At 35.1% G+C, this 22,828-nt stretch overlaps 1 protein-coding gene across 2 annotated transcripts in view; it reads right to left on the reverse strand.

Annotated features, from left to right (window-relative positions):
• Positions 1-22,828, reverse strand: part of dlgap2a (discs, large (Drosophila) homolog-associated protein 2a) — a 1,338,703-nt gene that overhangs the window by 543,169 nt on the left and 772,706 nt on the right. For both annotated transcript variants that reach the window (XM_039747697.1, XM_039747699.1), the window contains one exon: positions 13,566-13,598. In XM_039747697.1, the coding sequence (XP_039603631.1) occupies positions 13,566-13,598 (33 nt within the window). The remainder of the gene's footprint in view (positions 1-13,565; positions 13,599-22,828) is intronic.

Genomic DNA, 22,828 nt, shown 5'->3' on the forward strand with positions numbered 1-22,828 from the left:
TATGACTGAACCAAAAAAGAAATGCACAGTACAGTTTGGACTATTTGTACTTATTTAGAATTTACATATTTATTTCATAAATGTCAAAAATGTAAAAAGACTTTTTTTGCTTTAATTTTCATTAGTGCAGGTTTCGAAATTAAATGTTGCACAAGATAATGCCATATTCCGTAGTCCTTTTATCTTTTTCAATCATTAATTACAAGTGATTAAAATGAAAAGTTTGATATGTAGTGAAATATTTAATACCAAGTACTGTACAAATTTATTAATTTGAGTAAGTAAAGTAAATGACTAGGGGGGTCAATGGTTTTAAAAGTTTTTGGTAAAGGGGACTGCGGCCGAAAAAAGTTTGGGAACTCTTGGTTTAGATGTACTCATTTTGTATTCATACTGTTTTTGCAGACACTGTATATTTGATGCTGAGTCGTTAATTTTACAAAATATTAATATTTCTAATTTACATGGTTCATGCATCTGTCGCTCTAACACCATTCACTTGACTTTAAGTTATCACTAAATTATAAATTTTGCACCCAACAGCAAGTCCATCAGTAAAATAGAAAAGTGCAAGCCAGGCTTACAATGAGTGGGAAATTACCTTTCAGGCTCTTGCGTTACTCACCACAGTGAGGCTCAAATTGCCAGGTAAAGTGTACTGTTGTTCATTTTTCCACTTTTGTGGCACAAGAAAAAGTAACCTGGTCTTTGAATCAATGTCACTAAGAGTTTTATTAATTAAAAAAAAATATCAAATGTTACACTTCAAAAATTATTTTGCCATTTTATTTTTGTTAGAGAAGGTTATCAAATAACGTTACTAAAAATTCTCGCAAATAAGTTCTCCCGCAAATAAGTCAAGACTTGATTTTACAGTATAATTTCTGGTATAATGTCGGTTGTACAAGTCGAATGCGGAAAACTCACACTATTGGTACAATGGATTATGATATACTAACGCCCATCTGAGAGAGTAACCATGGAGCACACTGCCTTTTTTTCTATGTGGGTGTGGCAATGTGCTGTATCATCGTGTGCTCCTAACCTCTCACTCTCTCTATTGTGCTTACGTGACCACACGCCAATACCTGAACTATTCTGAAGCAGCATTTCCACTGATATGTGTTTTTCGTATCTCACACCCTCATACACCTTTATCATAAGAGCATCCCTTATCTACGATGGACCATTCAATCAGAAGAAAATATGAATCCAGTTTTAAATTAAATGTCACTGAAGTAGTGAGAGAGACTGGTAACTGCGCTGCTGCAACAAAATTTGATGCATCTCAGAAACTGATGTGACACTGGAGGAGGAAAGATGATGTTTAAAAAAAAAAAAAAATTGTCGCATTTTTGAACAGCCTTTTAAGTCGACGTCTGAATTTATGATCAATTTTTTGGGTTTCAAGATCCGACTTATACATGAGTATATACGGTAACAAGCTTGTGGAAACAGATCTCAGCTGGTCCCAAGGTATAAAGACCATGTTAAACAAAGAGGACTTTTTTTACATGATCTAGAATCTTGGGGATAACATCATGATTTTTGTGCATTGTTTTGTTGGGCCGTTAAGGAAGGCCCTTAAACGACAATTGCTTTGTCCTGGGTATGACATTATTCTGCACCCAGTCCTGCAAGCAGGTCCTCCAACTTACAAGAAAAACTTGGGAGTGGGTGGCAGGATTGGCACTCCAGCTACCGTTCAACTCACACTCTTCCAGTATGGTACTGAGGTGTCACCCACTATACTCGTGTCCCAATCCAGGTGGTTCGTTATGCATCAGTGCATGCTCACGACCTTAGTGGACTGAAAATAGTATGCTATTTTCCCACCAATTGTTTCATTGCACTTTTAGGAAGAACACTAGTAACAGGAAATTGTCCCAAAAATCCCTCACGTGTCAACCTGAAGGAGCCTGTAGGAACATACATATTCACAATGGAAATTTACATTTCCAATGAATAAGACATGTCTTCTTTCTAGCAAGTGAACAGATAATGTAACAGAATTAAAAAAAAAAAAAAGACACCTGAGTATGTTTACTGTTGCTAAAACCATGTGTGTCATTTCATGCATTATATTTTAAAAACTGTGCAGAATAAACCTATCGTGCTTACTTCGGCAGCACATATACTAAAATTGGAAAGATACAGAGAAGATTAGAATAAACCTATCAATCTTTTGCTTTATAAAAAGAATGGACATTAAAGCCCAAGATACTCCTCAGTGTCTGAAGCAAATATAAATTCACAGTAAAATGACAGGATATGAATTAAAGAATGTCAAACTTTTTGAAAACCCACAATTTATAAAGGGAGGCACTATTATGGCACAGAGGTTAGGTCTGCTGCATCAAAGCCACAGACATCTGTTTTTAAGTCTGTGTCCAGGTCATTCTCTATGACTTGTGTCTGCAAATCACCCCTGTGTTTGCTTGGGTTTTTCTCGGTTCTCTAGTTTTACTCTCATATTCTCAAAACTGAGGTTAACAGGTGACACTAAATTATCCATAATGGGCGCAAGAGTGTTTATGAGTGTGACAACACATTTCAAATTAAGCATCCAAGTCTGGAATGAGTTCATTTAGTAGACAAACTCAAATATCTGGCATTCACTCCAAGTTAATTCATTACATAATAAAAAAAAGAAGGTAGTAGTTGAAAGCTAATTTCCACACTAAAAATAAAATTGAATTTAGAAACAGTATTTTGGCTGGTTGGAAGAAGGCCAAAATCCTTGACATTTTTTTTCTTTTTTACTGTTAGCTATTGATTTAATGGTGTAATTTTAAGATATTTTAAAGAATTCTCTAAAAAGATAAATGTTAACTTGCTGAGAGAATTTTAAAGCCTAGCAGCATTAATTTAAAAATACTTAAGTTATAATATTCAAATATCACAGACTCAAATTACAGGATTATATATTATAAAATACACATCAATGTTTTAAATGCGTAAAATCTAAATTTAATCCACAACCTCTAGGAGACATTTAGTTGATGTGTGCTAAAATATTGATATAGTAGGCTTTAACATCTAACATATCACTGAGAAGTGTAATGGAAAGTAAAGTTATGCTCAGGAGTGAAGAAAATTGAACCAAGTTAAGGACATTACAAAATGAATTTGTTTTGAGAAACTTGCTTTTCAAATGCTCTTTACTACTGTTCCACTTTGTTGCTGTATACATGTAACATCTAGCATTTTGTGATATTTGTCTCTGTGTCTTTACAGATTAAGTGTGAACTGGATGCTTAAAAAAGAAGCAGCTTGCAGTATGCATATATAGGCCTACTAAGTGAAAAGTATAAAAAGACTAAGACATTTAGAGTCCCAAATTTTAAGGAATGTGTCTTTCACTGCTAAATAAGCTATATTTTATTATTTTGCAAGCTGGTTTGTTCAAATTTCATGGTTTTTAGAAATGCTATTCTGATAATAACTTATTTTAAGTGTTGCTCTGGGTGTATCACGTATGGCAGGTGGGCTGAACAGTGCCAAATGTACGGTACGTGTTCTACTTGTGACTGGTTATAAGCTCTGAATATAGGAAGAAGCCTTGTAGTATAAGAAACAGGTTTTAGATTTATGAGCCTGGACAAGTGAGATTGGGACAGGGCCACTATGTTAGTAAGTTGTGTAAAATCAGAGGATGAGCTGGCCAAAAATGGAGACTTTGTGTAACTATAAGATTAAGCACCACCTGAGAGACTGAACAACTAAAACTATCAGGACTATATGGTTTGGAAAACCAAATTCAATTTACTTTTGTTTATGGCACAAACTGAAATATTTCAAAATTAAAAATTATTAAGCCTTATTTCCTGCTTGCACATTTTGCTTTATTTTACCGTTGAGGGCTTAGACACAGTTTCCTTTCTCAGAAAGGGCAGTCAATGATGAGAGAGAGAAAACACTCCCAACTAGAGAAGCTACATTGATTCGTAACTGGGTGACATCTTAAGGTAGGGAACTATAGTTCAGGGTGCAAATGAAATGCATCTGTGAGCTGTATACTCCTGAATGATGGAAAGTATAAGAAAAGGCAAATCAGAGTAGCTACAAAGGTACAACATACAACTGTCAGTCTACGGGGGAAAAAAATCTGTCTATTAGGTAAAATAAGATTTATATTTTAAGAAAAGATATCCTTAAAAGCCTTTCCCACAATTAACTTGGTGATTTGAGAGAGCAAGCAGGGTCATTTGATTTTATGGTGCAATAAAAAAATGTATCATATATAATATTTTTGCATTTTTGACTTTTTTCATTTATGTATAGATATGGGATTCTTTGCAGCAGTGTACCATCTATGAGTGTACAGGAGTACATGTATAACAAGGGACACATTCTTGCAGATCTTGTATAGTAAACCGCATTTGTGCTGTTTTCCAATATCTATGCGATGTGCCATAACAAAGTGTTCAGATTGTTAATGTAGAAACGTAGGAGATATTTGAAATCAATTCCTACAGTTAATCATTTAATCAAGGCAGTTATGTTATCTACAGTATTCTTAATAGGTGTAACACACTATACTGAAAGTGTTTTGCCTTTAGATATAGGATTACAACTTTGACCGGACTCAAGCAAAAAAAGAGAAATAAATTGCAATTTATAGTAGAACTGAATTACAATAATAACATTGTAAAAGCATAACTAAACTGAAATATTATAACATAACCATGTAAGTGGGAGTGTATCATATGGCCAATTGTCTCAAATATCATTTAGCCACTCAAAACTAGTACAACAAAACATATTTCATGTTTTCTCTGCTAAAAAGAATGATTGAAAAGGCTTAATCTGAGTCACATGGTTTATCTTTTCTTCTTGCATCTTCATTATGAGCAACACCAGTGTATTAAGGATTCAGTCACATACAACATGAACTATTTCTTGTACAAAGTGCAACACAAAGGAGGACTATTTGTCAAGGCTTAAAGGAAGACTGCCAGTTGTAATATATAATAGAGAACACATAGATGTTAACCTTGATCTGACAAAACCATGCTATTCTATTTTATATACATCATTAACAAAGCAACACTGTATCTATGTACGCTGTAATATTCCATTTTTCATTAAATTATCAAGGTTTTATCTTTGCTTAATGAACAGTATGTGGTCTACCACCAATTCAACACAATCTATTAGCTACTTGCAAAAAAATCTGTAATAGCGTGTAGAAAATTGATAAGACTATGTTGAAAAATGTACATGCAAAAGCGTATGTAATATTTTACATAGCACTTACTCAACATTAAATCATATAATCCTTATAAATAAAACTAACCCAATATGTACTGTCTTTTAATTAGTCCCATCACTACCTGGGGGACATTGTCTTTTTTTGAATACTTGGCTTCATAGCACCATGACAAGAGAGTAAGGAAAGCTAAAATAATAGCACACACTCTGCTAACCAGAAAATTTACAATGGACTTTTATACTGAATTCATTATCCTCCCTTCCCAGTACTACACAGTACATTCTTCTTGCACATACACAAACTAAATTCATTTAAGAGTTGAAAGTTAATTTCAAACATGTCAAAGATTGGTTAAGTGCAGAAACAGGAAGACTCAAAGAAAATCCATTCAAACCCCAGATGCCAAACAGATGGTGTCTGGGTTGGAATTAAACTCAGGTCCTGGAACTATGAGACAGGAGCACAAATGATTACATCAAGATGCTAAACTACAAATGGTTTATTTACTACTATAAATGAACAAACCAGTTGAGGGCCTTACTCAAGGAAACAGTGTGTGTGAAGTGGAAAATGAAGTGGTAACTATGCAATTTATACAACATTGCCACAGCCAGTAGGCTAGATATATAATAATACAATGAAATTAGGAAAAACCTACTACGACAAAGCAATGGGATAGACGATATTAATAACTAATCAGTATGGTTTCCTGCTTCCCCGCTGAAAAAAATACACCATGAAAGAGGGCCATACACCCACTTCCCAATCTTTTGCTGTTTTGATATATAGTGCAGCATCTTAGCACACTTGTTATATTAAAAAAGAAAAAAAACATTTTCTAATAGGGCCATGTGACATAAGCTATATAGCGTTTTGCTATGTAGGATCTTAGAAAAAAAAGGGAGGTTCAAGGAAATCCTTAACACCTGATATTAATGGAATAGTCATATAATTAAAAAATTGCATGAGTTTTCGTCTGGGTACTTTGGTTTTTCTCTCAGATCCCTGAGGTTGGTGTGTGTGCATGCAGACTTTGTGCAGCTTCAAAGAAAATAGGATGACTGCTTATCTTTTCAAATTAATTCTTGGCTTCAACAATCCCTCATAGTGTTACATCAGTGCGAGTGAGGCTGGCTTGTGAGAGTATGCTCTACAATGAACTTGCACCTTGTCTAGAGGTGCTGGATAGTCTTCAGACTCTCATGTCCATTATGTCAGTCTGGGAATACATGAATGCACGTATATGTCAAGACATTCGCTCTACACCTTGAATGTCTTCATGATATGGCTAATACTGGCTAATCTTAAATCCACTTTGAAAAATAAATAGGATTTATACAGGTGAGTAAAAAAGTTAATTGAAATTAATATATTCAAATTTATGGGTGTATGGAAAGGAAATCTAACTTTACAGTGGATATTGTGGTCTACTTTTCACATAAAATGCAATTAAAGATCAATTTTCAATGAAAGAGCCTTTTACAAGAGCCTCTTGTAAAATGTTAACTGGTTAATCAATTTGAAACATGGACTGCATCGTTGTGCAGTAGTAAGCTATTTTGTGTCATGGCTTTAGAATTAACATTCTCCTCATGTTTTTATCAGTTTTCCTCCAAAACACCTACAGGCTAGATAAACTGGAAACTCTAAATTTACTTTCTGCAAAAGTTTTTTGTGTATATTATGGTGGATTGGCTTCTCACAACTGCAAAATGCTTTATCCAATTCAACTTCAATTCAGTATATTTTCACATAGCACTCTTTACTGGAGTGCAGGTCATACTACTGTTAACAAGTTCATAGGTGAAGGCAATTATGACCTGAACAAAGCACTACTTACATAGTGTGTACAAAAAGAAAAAATATGTAAACTGAGAGAAAATATTTTTTTCTGAAACAAATTAATGTAAATAAAACCTAGCAATTGCTGAACTATGGGCAGTTGACAGGAGTGGAAAACAAAACACCTCTGGAGGATGTCCATAGTTGGTCAGCTATAAAAGAAAAAGTAAGACAATCACAGTCTTTCACTTTGGTGAAATGACTGCCCACCTCCTCCTGGGCATGGTCTAGAAAATAAACAGAAGACTTGTTAAAACACCATTATGTAGTTTGTGTAGAACCATTTGGTGATAGAGACTCTAACAAATCATATAAAGGTGTATAAATTTGTTAAGTACCAAATTCATTAGTTTGATTTTGATTACAACAGAGGTGAATTAAGAATTAGGTTTCATTACTGAAAACATGCAGGTGAAAATATAACCTTGAAAATGTAAAAATAGTGGGGGTTTTGCAGCAGTTACTGACATTACCTTAAAACTCCAGACGGCCAGGTCTGAATCCAGTCATCGTTTATATAGAGGTTCAATTTTACTCTGGTTTATATATATAATTATATTTTCGCTTTTATGGGAATTACAAGTTTCGTACCACACCCTAAAAGATGCGCAGATTGTTAAATGGGATGTAAAAATGACCTTGCATGAGTATTAGAGACTGTGCTGATAATCCAGGGATAGGCACCTCAAATCTCAGTGTGGCTATATTTCAGAGCAAGGCTCTCATAATGGAAACAAAATCACAATGGAGATATGCACATTAAACACATATGATCCACACACCACTTACCTGGATGAAGTGCCAGTAAATACCCAAAAATTGTTTACATAAGAAATTACATTCCATTATGCAAACACAGATAACCTACTTCAACTTTAGTATCTACATACAGTATATAGCAGGGCTGTTTTTAATGGTTAATGAGCAATTAATATTAAAAGAGAGAACCTTTAGCTTCATATAGTATTCAATTAATCTGAGTACTAATGTAGTGAAGTTATTATGAAGTATAGTTGCTTATGATGGTGATTACTATTAAAATTACTTTTTTGCTGATTATTCACCTACATTTACATATTTTCAGAAGCTTACAAACTCCGGTTGTTAATTGAGACCTCATTAGGAACATCTTTCAAAAATAAAATCAGCAAATGTCTAATTCTGTATAAGTGTTTAACTTCTGTTTGCACTGACAAAAATATTCAAAAAAGATTCCTTCACATTTCTTCACTGCTGAATATTTTGGAGAACCAGAGACTGTAAGGTCATTTAGTAACCTACACACACATATCACAATGTATGGCTGCTCTACTGGGTGTACTTCCTGTTAAGCCAAGATTCCCTCAAATCTGAAGTTCTGACAGATTTTGAGACCAGCAATTACTAAAATGCTGATGTCAGTTTTAAACGAGGCGGGGATTATTCAGTTTATGCTAATCATTTGCCCAATACTTGACACTTGAAACAGTCAGTGATAATAAGGTAGCTGTTTGATGTGTGATTTGCAATTACACTTCAGAGCATACCATCAAAAAGAGATAAGAAGCTTTTTTGTTAGTGAAAAATTTGCAAAGAATTTTCCTTGGACAGAAATGCAGACTTTTTTGATGAAAGTCTACCTGAAAATGTGGAGAGCTTCTAGTTAAGTTTTGGAAGGCTTATAAACACAAACTATGAGCCACAACATTAAAACCACCGACAGGTAAAATGAATAACACTGAATACAATGGCACCTGTCAAGGAGTGGGATACATTAGGCAGCAAGTGAACAGTCAGTTCTTGAAGGTGATGTCTTGGTAGGAGGGAAAATGGGCAAGCATTAAGAATCTGAACAACTTCGGCATGAGCAAAACATTGATGGCTAGATAACTAGGTTAGAGAATCTCCAAAACGTCAGGTCTTGTGATGTGTTACTGGCATGCAGTGTTTAGTACCTACGAAAAGTAATCCAAGGAAGGACAAACCAGTAAACTGGCAACAGGGTCAAGGGCACCCATAGCTAATTGATGGGTGTGGTGAGCAAAGGCTAGCCCGACCTACACAAGAGCTACCATAGCATAAAATGATAAAAAAGTTAATGCTGGCCATGACAGGAAAGTGTCAGAACATACAAGGCATCACAACTTGTGCCTATGGTGCTGTATAGTCACTGTCTCCTTGGTGACCTATGTCCACCAATGAAAGTGCCTAAAGTGGATGTCAGAACTGGACCATGGAGCAATGGAAGAAGATAGCACTGTTTGATGAATCGCATTTTCTTTAAGGGCAGTGTTCTGCTGGGAAGACTGGCATTCACATGGATGTTACTTTAACATGTACCATCTACCTAAAGGTTGTTGCAGACCATGTACACCTCTTAATTGCAACTAGTTTCCCTGATCCCTAAGGCCTATTTCAGCTGGATAATGTGCCCTGTCACACTGTAAAAATAGTTCTGAAATGGTTTGAGGAATATGACAAAGAGTTCCAAGTGTTTTCATTTGACCTCCAAGTTTCCCAGATTTCAATCTGACTGAGCATCTGTGGGATGTACTGGAAAGACAAGTCTGAACCATGTAGCCCCCTAACTTGCAACTTAAAGAACTTAAAGGATCTGCTGCTAATTTCTCAGTGACAAATACCACAAAACATCTTCAGATGTCTTGTGGAGTCCATGGCTTAATGGGTCAGAGCTGTTTTGGTGGCATGGGTCAGGGGATCTACACAATATTAGGTATGTGGTTTTAGTGTTGCAGCTAATAATTGCATATCACACCGAACAAGCAAGCAAACAGTTTTTAACTATGTATGTATAACTATGTACTCATCCTCACATGAAGCTTTGAGAGGCACAGTTATATCGTAACAGTACTCACAAGTACACTAAGAAACATTTCAAGCAGTCTAAGATGAAACTGAAAGAGCATAGTTTAGAAAATTAATATGGAAAGAATGTGCAGAAGACAGCATCCGAGTATGGTAAATTAAACCATGATGCTAGAACTGTAAACTGCAGTCTACAACACTTCAAAGTAGCACTATAAGCAGTACTTACAAATCAAGTGTAGCATCCCTCATTCCAAGAAACACGCTGTTCTCAGCAGCCAAAAATGTGATCAGAATCTGACACAATTTCTTCGTATTGTGTAACTCTTCTAGGACTTCTCAACCATATGTTTTCTTTTTTGTAGAAGACATTTCTCTAGTGCAAACTTCTAGTCTTATTGAGAGTCAACAAACAATCCCTATGCACTCTCACAGAAGTTTGTGCCTAACAGCACATAAAGATGAGCTGTTGCACACTCAGTTATTTCTTCCCTTTTATGCACAATTGTAACATGTAGTAATAATGCCCATTCATAAATGATAATACATTATTGGAATGCTCTGAACCTCAGCAATCCAATGGTAATGAGCCTTTCACTGTATGTGGCTCAATGTAGGAGGGATCTTAGATTCACTCAGTTGTGACCTGCTGCTTGCCTCCACATATAGGAGGTGTGACCTAGAAATATGGTGAATGTTTTAAAAAAGAAATGTTTATTGCAGTAAAAGATTTACAACTACTAGTCACCCTCAAAATACTCTCCTCCACGTCGAATGCACTTATCCCAATGCTCCTGCCACTTTGTGAAGCAGTTCTGGAAGTTTTCTTTCAAGAGTGTCTTTAGTTGGGCTGTCATGGCTGCTTGGATGTCCTCAATGGATTGAAATAATTTGCCTTTCATAGTCACTTTCAATTTAGGAAACAGCCAGAAGTTGCACGGTGAATAAGGTGGATGCGGACACAGCGTAATGTTTTTATTCCACAGAAATTGTCGTACTAGAAGGAATGTGTGACAAAGGAGTGTTGTCATGATGAAGAATTAAACCATTTCAACATTTTCCTCAGTTATAGAAATATGTTGAAGGACGTCCTGTTCTTTTCTCATCTTCAACCGAGTGAGATCCATTACAAAATCGATCAAACCACTTGTAAAAAGTCTTAATTATTGGTGCAGTGTCATCATAAACCGATTTTAACATCTGATGGGTTTCATGAGATTTTTGCAATTTGAAACAAAATTTCATGTTAATGCGTTGCTCGATAGCCCTTATTAATGACAAACTTGAAAAACACACTTGAACTCAACAGTGGCTCACAAACAACTGACAATATCAAGCAAGTTGAAACTTATCACAAACTAGGCTCTAGGACAGACATGTCAGACCTGGATTGAATTGTTTTGCATTGCTCGTGAATGGTGCTCTGCATCAACATTCGCCATACTTTTTGATCACACCTCGTATATGTGCATATCACATATTATATTAATGAAAGAGAACAGACAACATGCAAGCCTATGATGTATTTGAAAGAAGATACCCCTGGGTATGTAAAAATACCATTATTGCTTTTGTTTGATTTGTGGGTTTATTGTAACCTGTACAAAAAAAGAACACATGTATAAGTGGCTATGAAAGTTTGAAGACAAACATCATACATATCTGTTTGATAACTGGGTTAGAACATGAATGAATAAATGACTGGTAAAATGCATCACAATTTCAGTTTTTTTGGCTTGTTGATGAACTCAGTTTTCCTTCTTTGTATGTTGACTGAATCCTAGTAGATATGTTTTTTCAGATCCAACTACAAATCATTTTAAATCAGCAGCTGCCCTTAAATTGTGTAAAATTGCATAGTTTTTCAGAGAACTGAAGGCCACAAAACATATCACTGGAAAAAAATATTGTCATTGTGCCATAATTACAGAATCTCCTCCAGCAAAGGCACTGCTGACGAACGCCTAATTAAATCTAAGAAGTTTTCCCAGTGGTTCACTTATTGAAGACATTTTGCCTTGAATCAGCAAGGCTCATCTCCAGCAGGTTTTAAATCCTGACAATTTGATTTGTTGTAAAGACTTACATGTATCATGATGCCCTGTAGTGTGAACTACAGCAGATTTCAAACAGGGCATAACAGAGTTAGGTGACTGGCATTTTGTAACAGTATGCTCAGGGTCCGTCATTCATACTTGGAACCAATATTTCTCCGCTATACAGTAAATCTGCAGCGATTTAAACAGTGGTTGTTATCCGAGGCAAGTGTGAAAGAAGCAAGGATCACTGATCAAAGGACCATTAATAGATAATGACCTGCAGCCAAAATGTATGACACGTGATACAATGATGTGCAGTTGGTGCTCTGCTAACAGCACGTCTTTCACATACTGTATATCTTACTCCTGAGGTAATACTGGGTAGTGTGGATGACAATTTAAACCGTATTATTTACCCTTTATTGATGCTAGGCAGTAATGAGAAAGGAATGGAATTTAGTCATTCATAAAATACATTTTATTGCAAGTGGAAAAAATGTTATTACTTCAAAACTGTAAAATCAAACATTCTGCAAAGAGGAACTGAATACAGAAAAAAAGAATTTCTTGATTCTACCAAGCATTACTTTCATATTTCTCTGCCTGATCATGCTGATTGTAACACAGAAAGCTTATTACATAAATGAGCCTTCATATAACACACACAACTGAGCCATTTAGTCTCATTCTTTACATGAAAATATTAGCCATCCTTAGCATATATAATTAAGACTATTTATATAAGCTGATTGCTATACATATTGTGTATTTATATTCAGCCTATAGGGATGCAGAAACAATTATGTCCATTACCACAAGTCTACTAATAGTTATTTTTCTTTTAATGAAGCAGAAGCACTTGTATCTAAAATTAAGCACATGTAGTATGTCTATTATAAAATAAAAAAATACATATCTAATAGTAAACAAAGCACAAATACACACATATACTGTATACACATACAAACATACAACTGGAAACTTAAATGCCAAAAAACACCCAAAACCAGTACCCCTCTTGTTGCATGATTTTAAAGTTATATCTATGTACTTAACTGACAAAGGCAATGAAAATACAAGTTGGATAATACTTATTATCTTTCATTCATGCATATGAACGCCTGCATTATTGTTCTATACATCTTTTTGTGTAACCAGTTATTTGTGTGTAGTGTTATAGCAGCCTGCCCGTCTATAGGGTCACATAGAAAAATGTATTTATTTTTTTTTAAAGTTTGGTCCTCTTTATGGCCTTTTTTGACACAGCTGTATCAAGAGAAGGTCTTCTAGGCTGAGGGCCATTTAGCAAAACAGATTACCTAAAAAGGAAAAATCTCTCCACCGTAGAAAATTGATTTATAAAAAGTCAAATCCTGGTTTGCAGGAAACCAAGCAGTCTGAAAACAGTAAGTCTTTTCAAATTAAGACTCTTTCTGTGTATGAAGCTTTTGAATAAATTGCTTAAAAGAAGAATTAGAAACATAGTTAGTCTGGTACCAGTAGCTATTCTAAAAATTAGTTTTCTGATGACTAGTATTATTATGCCAATATTTTTATTTGAATTCAGTATCAGTATACAGTATTATGTGAACAATGCTAGGCGCAAAAGCCTTTTATATTTAAGTACAAGAAAAAATGAGGAAAGTAGCAACAAATATACTCACCTTCAGGTTCACCACACAGTGTACACTGTGACTCTGCGAAAACAAAAGAAAAATATAAAAATGTTATTATAACAAAAGATAGCTTAACAAGCAATTAGTCCATGATGCTATCTACATAATTACAGTTAAATCAAGTTCAAAATGACAAAACAATCTGAAATTAAACATTCATTTACTAATACTTCAAAATATTAATTGTTTTTTATTATAGTTTTGAATGCAAAGGTCTGTTTTAGTTTTTTTTTTTTTTTTAACTAATCAAGGTTAGTAGCCAAACAACCTACTCACCCAGTCAAATAACTTCCTGCATATTTCTGCAGATTCTATTGAAATTAATAAAGTACTTTCTATCCATGTAACATATTCTGGAAATTCATCAGATTTAGCAGATTTTTAGTCCAAGCTGATAATGACAAAGCTATAGCTATTTCCATTATGTTTTTAACTTCTCAGCTATGAATGGCTTACTAGACATGAATGAAGTTTCAGAAATTTATAATTGTCATTATAGTAAGGGCTGCATGGAGTTCAGGATGATTGTCCAGTGCTTCTACTAGGACATTTTACATTAGGAGACTGTATATGTAATCTTATTTCGTAGGTTTTTGTTTTGCCAAAATTATTGTAGATGTAAGGAAGAATTAAAGTCTTTAATCTCAACCTGACTAGGGAGGGTTAAATCTATTTGCACTATTTTTCATAATTCCTGACATGAAGACATTTATGACTCTTGAAAAACTTTGAAAAGTCAGTAAGCACATCATTAAAATTTACTATGAACATGTTTACATCTTTTAATCAGTGATGAAGAGAAATGTTTAGGCCAGTATAGTCTTAAATGCTTCATTGACATTGATGTACTTGTCAATAAAATCGTCTTTGGAATAAATGGTGTATGCTGAAAACAGTTCATTGAGAGTTAATCAGGAGATGCATAAGTTATTGTCTAAGACAAGAAAAGGGTTGTTGTACCAAAAGAAGAACCCAAAAGACCTGATTGACAAAACCCAAAATGTGGTAAGAATATCAGCAGTCAAAGAGGTTAAGGCTAAGGTGAAAAATCAAACTAATTGGAATTCACCGTATCCAAAACATGAGTCTAACTGTGAGAGTTTGCAGGATTAAACCAAAAGTTCAGATGCTGTTCATACTGTGTCACCCTCTTAAATAGCACTCATGGGTTGACAGCACATATTATGACACTAGCAATCACTAGCCAGGCAAAACAAGTGCAAATTGACAGTGTTCACAAGAAAATGTTCTAAAATGTTGCCATAAACATTACAATTATAATGACATGAAAAGCTAGAAGAAAACTAAGTAAATAGGTGAAAAAATTGAAGTCCAGTAAGAACAATAAGAGAGTAATAAAATAATAACCGACATGAGTATGATAAAATCAACAAGGCAGATTGAATCCAGAAAACAAGTGAGTCCGCATATTTTTGAAACCAACATGGTCTTAATATTAAATAACACTGTCAAACCCACATGCTGTACAAATGTTCATAAGAACCCTGCAAAATTCTTAGTCCAAGCACAGAGTATAACAATTAATGAATGTATAATATTAGAATATATGATAAATATTCAAAATAATTTGCTAGGAACAATATGATAGTTGCATTATGTGACCTCTCACTGTGTTTACTACCATGACTGTGAGCATCTACAAATCAGTTTTGGTTTGTTTTTTTTTTTAACACAGTTCCTGCTACTGTGTAGGGTGGAGGAACCACAATAATTCTGGAAATGTTAGAAAAATAACAGGCTTCCTAACAATGCTGGCTAGGAAGGCTAATTACATGTTTACCTTGTCAAAGCCTACAGTATTTAACATTCCGATACAATGAAAACACTGCTAACTGACACATTTGCTGATAAATAATAAGTGGCTTATTATCTTATATAAATGTTTTATGTGCAGTGATAAAAATGTATCAAAGGCCTACATAATAAGACACAACTAAAAAGTTAACAGATTATCAAATTACTAAAGTAGTATACTATTTACATAAGCGTAGGTATTTTACAGTAAGTAGAAAAAAACACTTTTTAAATTGTAAAATATGTACATTAGCAAAAATAAACTAGAAGGTATTGCAGTAAGGAAACCTGGACATTATGAGTGAGCAAGACCATGAAAGGTAACAAGATAACATAAGACTAGCCAAAGGGCAGTACATGGTCTCTGTTTGGGGAACAATGGATCATTTTTAGAGAAGTAGGAATGTTTTGCTACTTTAAGTAATTGGGTATCATGGAGGATGCCATGCAGATCAAACCATTTAAAGGCTTTACATGACTCAAAAGTGGAGAGACATCACAGGCCTCTAAAAAAAGCTGTACTGTGTTGTCCTTGTGCAGAAAATGCATGGCTTACAACTATTATGGAAAAGAAAACTTTGCTTCATCCTGAAAACAAAAAAAAAAAAAAAAAAGATAGGTAGGGAGTCCACATGAGAATGAAGAACAATTCTTTATTTGCACATATTTACAGTATGCACAAGTGTCTCTTTCCATGGAGTGAGCAATCAATTAAACATTTCATCTACTATAACTTTTTTTTTTAATTACATCACCTTATCTAACACATCACGTCATCTGACACTTAATATGCAGAACTTTATCATCTCCTCCAATCAACTAAAGCCACCAGTAATTTGTTGTTAATTCTCCCATTACTCTGAACACCGCTTCTATTGATCTTAGCACCATTTCATAGGAGGGGTTTATGGGCTTTCCCATCAGTTTGTCCCCACTTTCTGAAGGGGTGTTAGTTACTCATTTACCTCATTCTAACCTGGAAGCTTCTCTAAGACCGAGCCAGATATAGATATATGTACAGTAATCCCTCGCTATATCGCGCTTCGACTTTCGCGGCTTCACTCTATCACGGATTTTAAATGTAAGCATATCTAAATACATACCACGGATTTTTCGCTGGTTCGCGGATTTCTGCGAACAATGCGTCTTTTAATTTATGGTACATGCTTCCTCAGTTTGTTTGCCCAGTTGATTTCATACAAGAGACGCTATTGGCGGATGGCTTAGAAGCTACCCAATCAGAGCATGTATTATATATTAACTAAAACTCCTCAATGCTATAAGATATGCTTCTTGCGCGGTGCTTGATTGTTTGCTTGTCTCTGCCTCTATCTCACCCTCTCCGACATTCTCTGCGCCTGACGGAGGGGGTGTGAGCAGAAGGGCTGTTTGCTTAAAAGATACTGACGTTCCTCTAAAAAATGCTGCTTTATTGCGGTGCTCGGCATATTTAAAAGCACACGTATTGATTTTTTGATTGTTTGCTTTAATCTCGCTCTCTCTCTGACGTTCTCTGCGCCTGACAGAGGAGATGTGAGCAGAGGGGCTGTTTGCAAAGAGGCTGTTTGCTTAGAAGATACTGACGCTCCTCTGAAAAATGCCGCTTTATTGTGGTGCTTCGGGCAAACTTAAAAGCACACGTATTGATTTTTTGATTGTTTGCTTTTCTTTTGCGAGTGCTCGCTCTCTCTCTTAAATTCTCTTCTCCTGATGCAGACACTCCTTTGAAGAAAATATATATTTGCATTCTTTTAATTGTGAGAAAGAACTGTCATCTCTGTCTTGTCATGGAGCACAGTTTAAACTTTTGACTAAAGGGTGTTATTTCATGTCTAGAGGGCTCTAATAATGTTAACAGTGTGGGAGAGTTTATAAGGGCTTAAAATATATAAAAATAACTATACAAACATATGGTTTCTACTTCGCGGATTTTCACCTATCGCGGGGGGTTCTGGAACGCCACCCCCGCGATCGAGGAGGGATTACTGTATATATTTGTATACAACAACAGCAAATACTTCCAAGTTATTGCCCAAAAGTGATTCTACACGGGAGTTTAACGATGCCCATGGACAGGACAATTGGAAGCCTAAAGTTAGGATGTGAACTGGATTAAGAGAGGGCTACATAACGAGAAAATGTGACATGAGTGAGAAGTTGGTACTTGATGGTACTGATGGACTGGGAATGTCAATGACAAGAAATCTTTCCTGATATTTTGACTGTCTAGTGCATAAGTAGATTTGTCTTAAATGTGTGAATATGCTGTCATCGATCAAATGTAATAAACAGAATATTTTATATATATATATATATATATATATAATTATAAATATAAATATATACATTTTATATATATATTTATATATAACAGGATAACACTGGCAGAACCCCTTGATACTCTTTGAATAGCAAAAGCCAAAGACAACTTAATATTGGGATGCATCCAAACAGCTTAGGTGAGAGTAAAAGATTCTGTCAGGCAGAAATATGAATCAATCCAAAAATCCAATAACTAACTCTAAGAAGAAAGATAGGCAAAAACAAAAGCTGGTATGAAACCATGTAAAGTTCATAAAAACAAGAATACTGCATTAGGTCTGGGTAAATCAAAAAGCAGAGCAACAGAACTAATGTTCTAGTATGCCAAATTCTCATACACAGGAAGATTTCAGGACTAAAAGAGGTACTGTTTTAAGTAGATATCCTGGATGCAAAGAGGATCAAGTTATCAACTGGAAGTTAAATAAATTAAGCACAATAACACAGATACATTTGCAAGAAAAAAATTAAAGAGAGTGGTGAAAACCAGACACTTAAAATTAAAACACTACCTATAGCACATGCTAAGCATGAAAGAGTTTTTTTTTTTTTGAATGAATACCCAATATAATAGGCAGGTGAACAGAACTGGCCTTAATAATGACTTACTGCATGTGGATTATTTTCGTAACTGGAAACGTGTGGCGGTGAATCCAGCATAGGACGCTAGCTAGGAGAAGTAACTTAGCTTTCTTTAATGGTGGTTTAGACGGCATAACAGACAAGGAAGCCATGAAAAGACCATCACCGAAGTGGAGGCCCGATATACAGTATACAGTCTGCCATTTTCGTTACTGCGTTGGAAGAATTTTCCGGATCGGAATGGCAGTATCTCTCATTCATCCATCCATCAGCTTCAAAGGTGTGTTGGGCAATGTTCCAAGGTTTTATACTCCTTCTCAGTGTGCAGGCCCCCACTTAAGTAAATCATGCCAATCCAAACAAGAAAAAGAAGATCCAATGTCATGCTGACTCTGACACACAGAAATAGTACAATGCCCATTTCGCAGTTGTCCCTTTCTTGTCTTCCAATGCTTGCCTAGCAGTTCTGAATGATGAGCCCCTGTGTGCTAAATCTGGCCTTGTGTTAGCTGTACATGTGAGTGGATTTATAAAATATTTTTGTACAGAGCACACTAACATATTAAACTTATGTACGTATTATAGGCAGTCATAAATTGTTCACTTCTTTAAATGATTAAGAGGAAAATTTAAAAAACAGTTTAGTTTAATTTGCTTTTGAAACATATTAAATTAAGCACTGTTATTTTTCATGGCTAACTGTTAAACAGAAAATGATGCTTAGTTATGGAGTTACTTTAACAGCATGAAGCCTCAGGATTTGACTTAATTCCTTGACATGAAGAACAAATACTATCTGAAGAAAAAGTTTAACCTTTACTTACAGTATACATTTACTTAATAAAAGGCAAATACGGACTTTTAACAATATCATTAATTAAAAGACTTAAGCAAATTTTAAAAAATGCAAAAAAAAAACTAGTGGTATGTTAATTATTGACAGTTTAATTACAGTTTAATTCATTACAAAGCTTTCTAGATTTTATTTATGTTAAACTAGTATTTACTGCAAAGTATAGTTTTTGTTTTCAATAAAACAACTGTTCATGTCAGTGAACGTGCCCAGAAACTTTTTTTGTGTATTTTTATTTTACTTTTTTTCAAACTAACTTCAATGCACACCAGCTCAACAATGGGGTGCAATTACAAAAACAGCCTTGCTAATAAATGTTTTCCTTGAAAAATATGCGATGGGCAAGGTAACTCAACTGGCCATTCATTGTGCAAATTAAAATATTTAATACTAGGGGGCTTTGCCCCCTGCTCGCTTCACTCGCTTGCGTTGCTTTGAACATTTAAAAGCCTGTACAGCAGCTATCTTTTTGTCTCACTGCCTTGTCTCACGGGACGTTAAAGTGTCTCCGAGAAAATCACATCTCGTCTCCTTCCAAGCCTTCCAAGATTTTAAAATATTTAATATTTGATTTCTAAAGCCACTTTTAATTGTTTATTTTCTTTGAAGGTGCATCCAGGCATCGGACATTTGCAACTGAATCTTTTAATTTCATAGAAAAACCAACACATTCAAGACATTTTGTGAAAGGGTAGAATATTTCTGAAATCAATTTTTTGCACCCTACTTGACTGTGTAAACCCCAATCTCTTCTAATTAAATTTACAACTACATGCAATTTAAAACCTACAGTAACAAATCTCAATAATGTCTATAAAGAAGGGACTCAGTTTTAACTATTCAAATTATTTTAATCAACAAGCTATTGCCGCATATTAATTGGCTGAAAAAGATTGTGATAGTGCCAGGGGAATGAAAACCTAGATTTGTGGAAGTAGCTACCAAAAGGTAACCTTCTGTTCCCCACTGGCTCAGTGACTGGAGTCAGCAAACAAGTGTCATTCTTTGTTTATGTGACGACTAAAGATTATATTAAATGATAAAATCTACACTTAAAACAATTGTTTTTTTAAAGCAAATATGAATAAGGATATTCATTAAGAACAGAACAACTGAAACAGACATATTGTATGTGTATTACTGGTGTACCAGTCTCCAGATTAGAAAGCTCAAAGCAATTAATCCAATCACAGAAAACTGCTGATCATTTTGATGCAACATGATGATTAATTGTTCAAACTTATTGACATTTCTTCAACAGTGCTGCAAATATTGAAATATGAAATGTAACTCTCACACCTCTTGTGAGGAGTTTAAAGTATTTGCAAAGCAGCATTTAGGTGTACATTTATAGTTTTCTTTAGATGGCACAGTGTGCTTCAATAATTTGTGCTGCTGCCTTACAGCTCTTGGAGAACACACTCAAATCCATATCTGATAATGTTATGAGTAGAATTTGCATATTTTTCTTATGTCAGCAAAGATTTTCTCTAGGTTCTTCAACTACATTTCCAATCACAAAGTCAGATGTGTGTGCCTGGGTGTATATGAATGTGTAAAGTATTGGACTATCAAATGGTGATTCCTATACAGCAGGGAATACTCCATCACCCTGGAACCATATAACAGAAGAAGCAAGTTCAGAAATTGAATAGATGGATAGAGTTGTATGTTGGACTAACATTGTTCAAACATATTAATATGGCAAGGTTATAGCAACATGAAAATGATTAAAATAAAATAAGACAAATGTGTTAAAATGTGGCACCAAGTCACACTGTGTTAAGGTACAAGTTATGGTGAATTAGGAAATGACAAGTGAAAATGAAGTCTGGCAACTCTGTAGCAAACAACAATATGGCAAAAATGTGGTAAAATCAAGATGGTGACTGATGCATGTGTATTAGAACAAACCGGTGATTCATGAAGGAAAAATGTATGCAAATGTATGCATTTGAGGCAAACAAGCAGCATGAATTTCATGTACACAACAATAATCTTGACTTAAATCATTTGAATGCACACAGCAACGATAAGGCATTGCTAGAAGACTTCTAAGCATCACTGTGGATGTACCGACTGGATTACCACTAGAGGACCATTGCCACCTGGTGCATGTGAGTTGTAACAGGTCGACTTTCAACTTCAACTGGTCGATCAATTATATCATTCTGGCTGGGCACAAAGTCATTCCTCTGTCACACCGAACAATTGGCTTGTGTCATTTCCTGGCCTTCCATCCAGGTAATAGATTATTTTCAGCTACAGCTGGGATGCCCATTCTCCTCCTACATTATTTATCGTCATGCATGAGCGTCAGAGGATAATGTTGCAGACTCATCTGAGGTATACGATACCCTGTTGCTAACTGTCTCCCAGTGAGGGCAACTGAGACAGAAAACCCCAACACCTTCCATTGAAAATAGTATAAAAAATGGACATCCTCGAAAGTTGCCTTTGGTTTTTGGACCACAGCAATGAGGTATACAATATATACAAATTCAAGCTGGATTGGATTGTCAAGGGTGGTTATATACAGTACTGATACTTAATAAAATGAGTTTGGGGGGCCTTGGTGGTAAACACATGCAATATTGGTAGACCTTGGCTGTCTCCTTTAAGGTCAGATGATTGATGAGTCGCTAAACTTTGGTTTGAAAAGCACAAACAGGCAAGTTACAGTATAGCGTACCAGTCCACTTCAAGCCTTGAGTAGAACACAGTTTAAATGCTTGTGCAGCACAGTAAAGGGCCACCACATGGAGAAAACACAGAGGAGGTGGCTATTGTACATAGTTCACGATATTGGTTTTCACTCCTTCAGTTCATTGCACCATGCACATAAATTTGCAACCTGTATATGTCAATGCTGTAATAAGTTAAAATAAACCATGATTCAGGGTATATTACTTTTGACCTAAACCCTTCAAAACTTTGTAATGGTACAAGATTCAGATCAAAGCGTTACATTCAAAAACAACTGAAGCTACCATTTTCAGAGGATGTGCAACAGGGTAGAAATTATATTTATACCCAAAATTCCCATCATTCCTACTCATCATCAGTTTAAACTCAAAAGAACAGAGTTTAATGTAAAATTGCATTTGCCAATGACCTTCAACAAAGGCCAAGTCACTAGCAAAAGCAAAAACTGATTTATGGCAGGAATATTTTACTCATTGACAATTGTATGTGGCATATTCAAGAGTAAGGAGCTACAGTGAACTAGTAATGTTAGAGGGGTTAGAGGAGACATAACAAATAATGTATACAGAAACATCCTCAGTTACCTACATTGTACTTCTGATGACACATATAACTAACTGATGGCAATATAACCAAGGCTTATTGTCTTAGGAAATTTCCGGGATGAAGAAAATATAATGAAAAAATCTCCAAATACATTTTCTGGTTGTAGTCAATTTTTCATCTTTAGCAGTTGTTTCAAAGAGAGTGTCGTAATAATTGCTCTAATTCTTTGCAAAAAAAAAAACAAAAAACAAAACAGGATCACAAGATAAGAAAAGAAGCCTCATCTTACACATTATAACATAAATGAGATTCTAGAGTGAGGAGAAATTTTGTATTATTATTTTGTATTTTCAGAATGTACCAGACCTAAAACCTTATGTGCAAAAGATAAACCAACAGAGGCAGACTGCTCTTATTCCTCATGAAA

The sequence above is a fragment of the Polypterus senegalus genome, chromosome 3, assembly GCF_016835505.1.
Source record: "Polypterus senegalus isolate Bchr_013 chromosome 3, ASM1683550v1, whole genome shotgun sequence".
NCBI classification, from domain to species: domain Eukaryota; kingdom Metazoa; phylum Chordata; class Cladistia; order Polypteriformes; family Polypteridae; genus Polypterus; species Polypterus senegalus.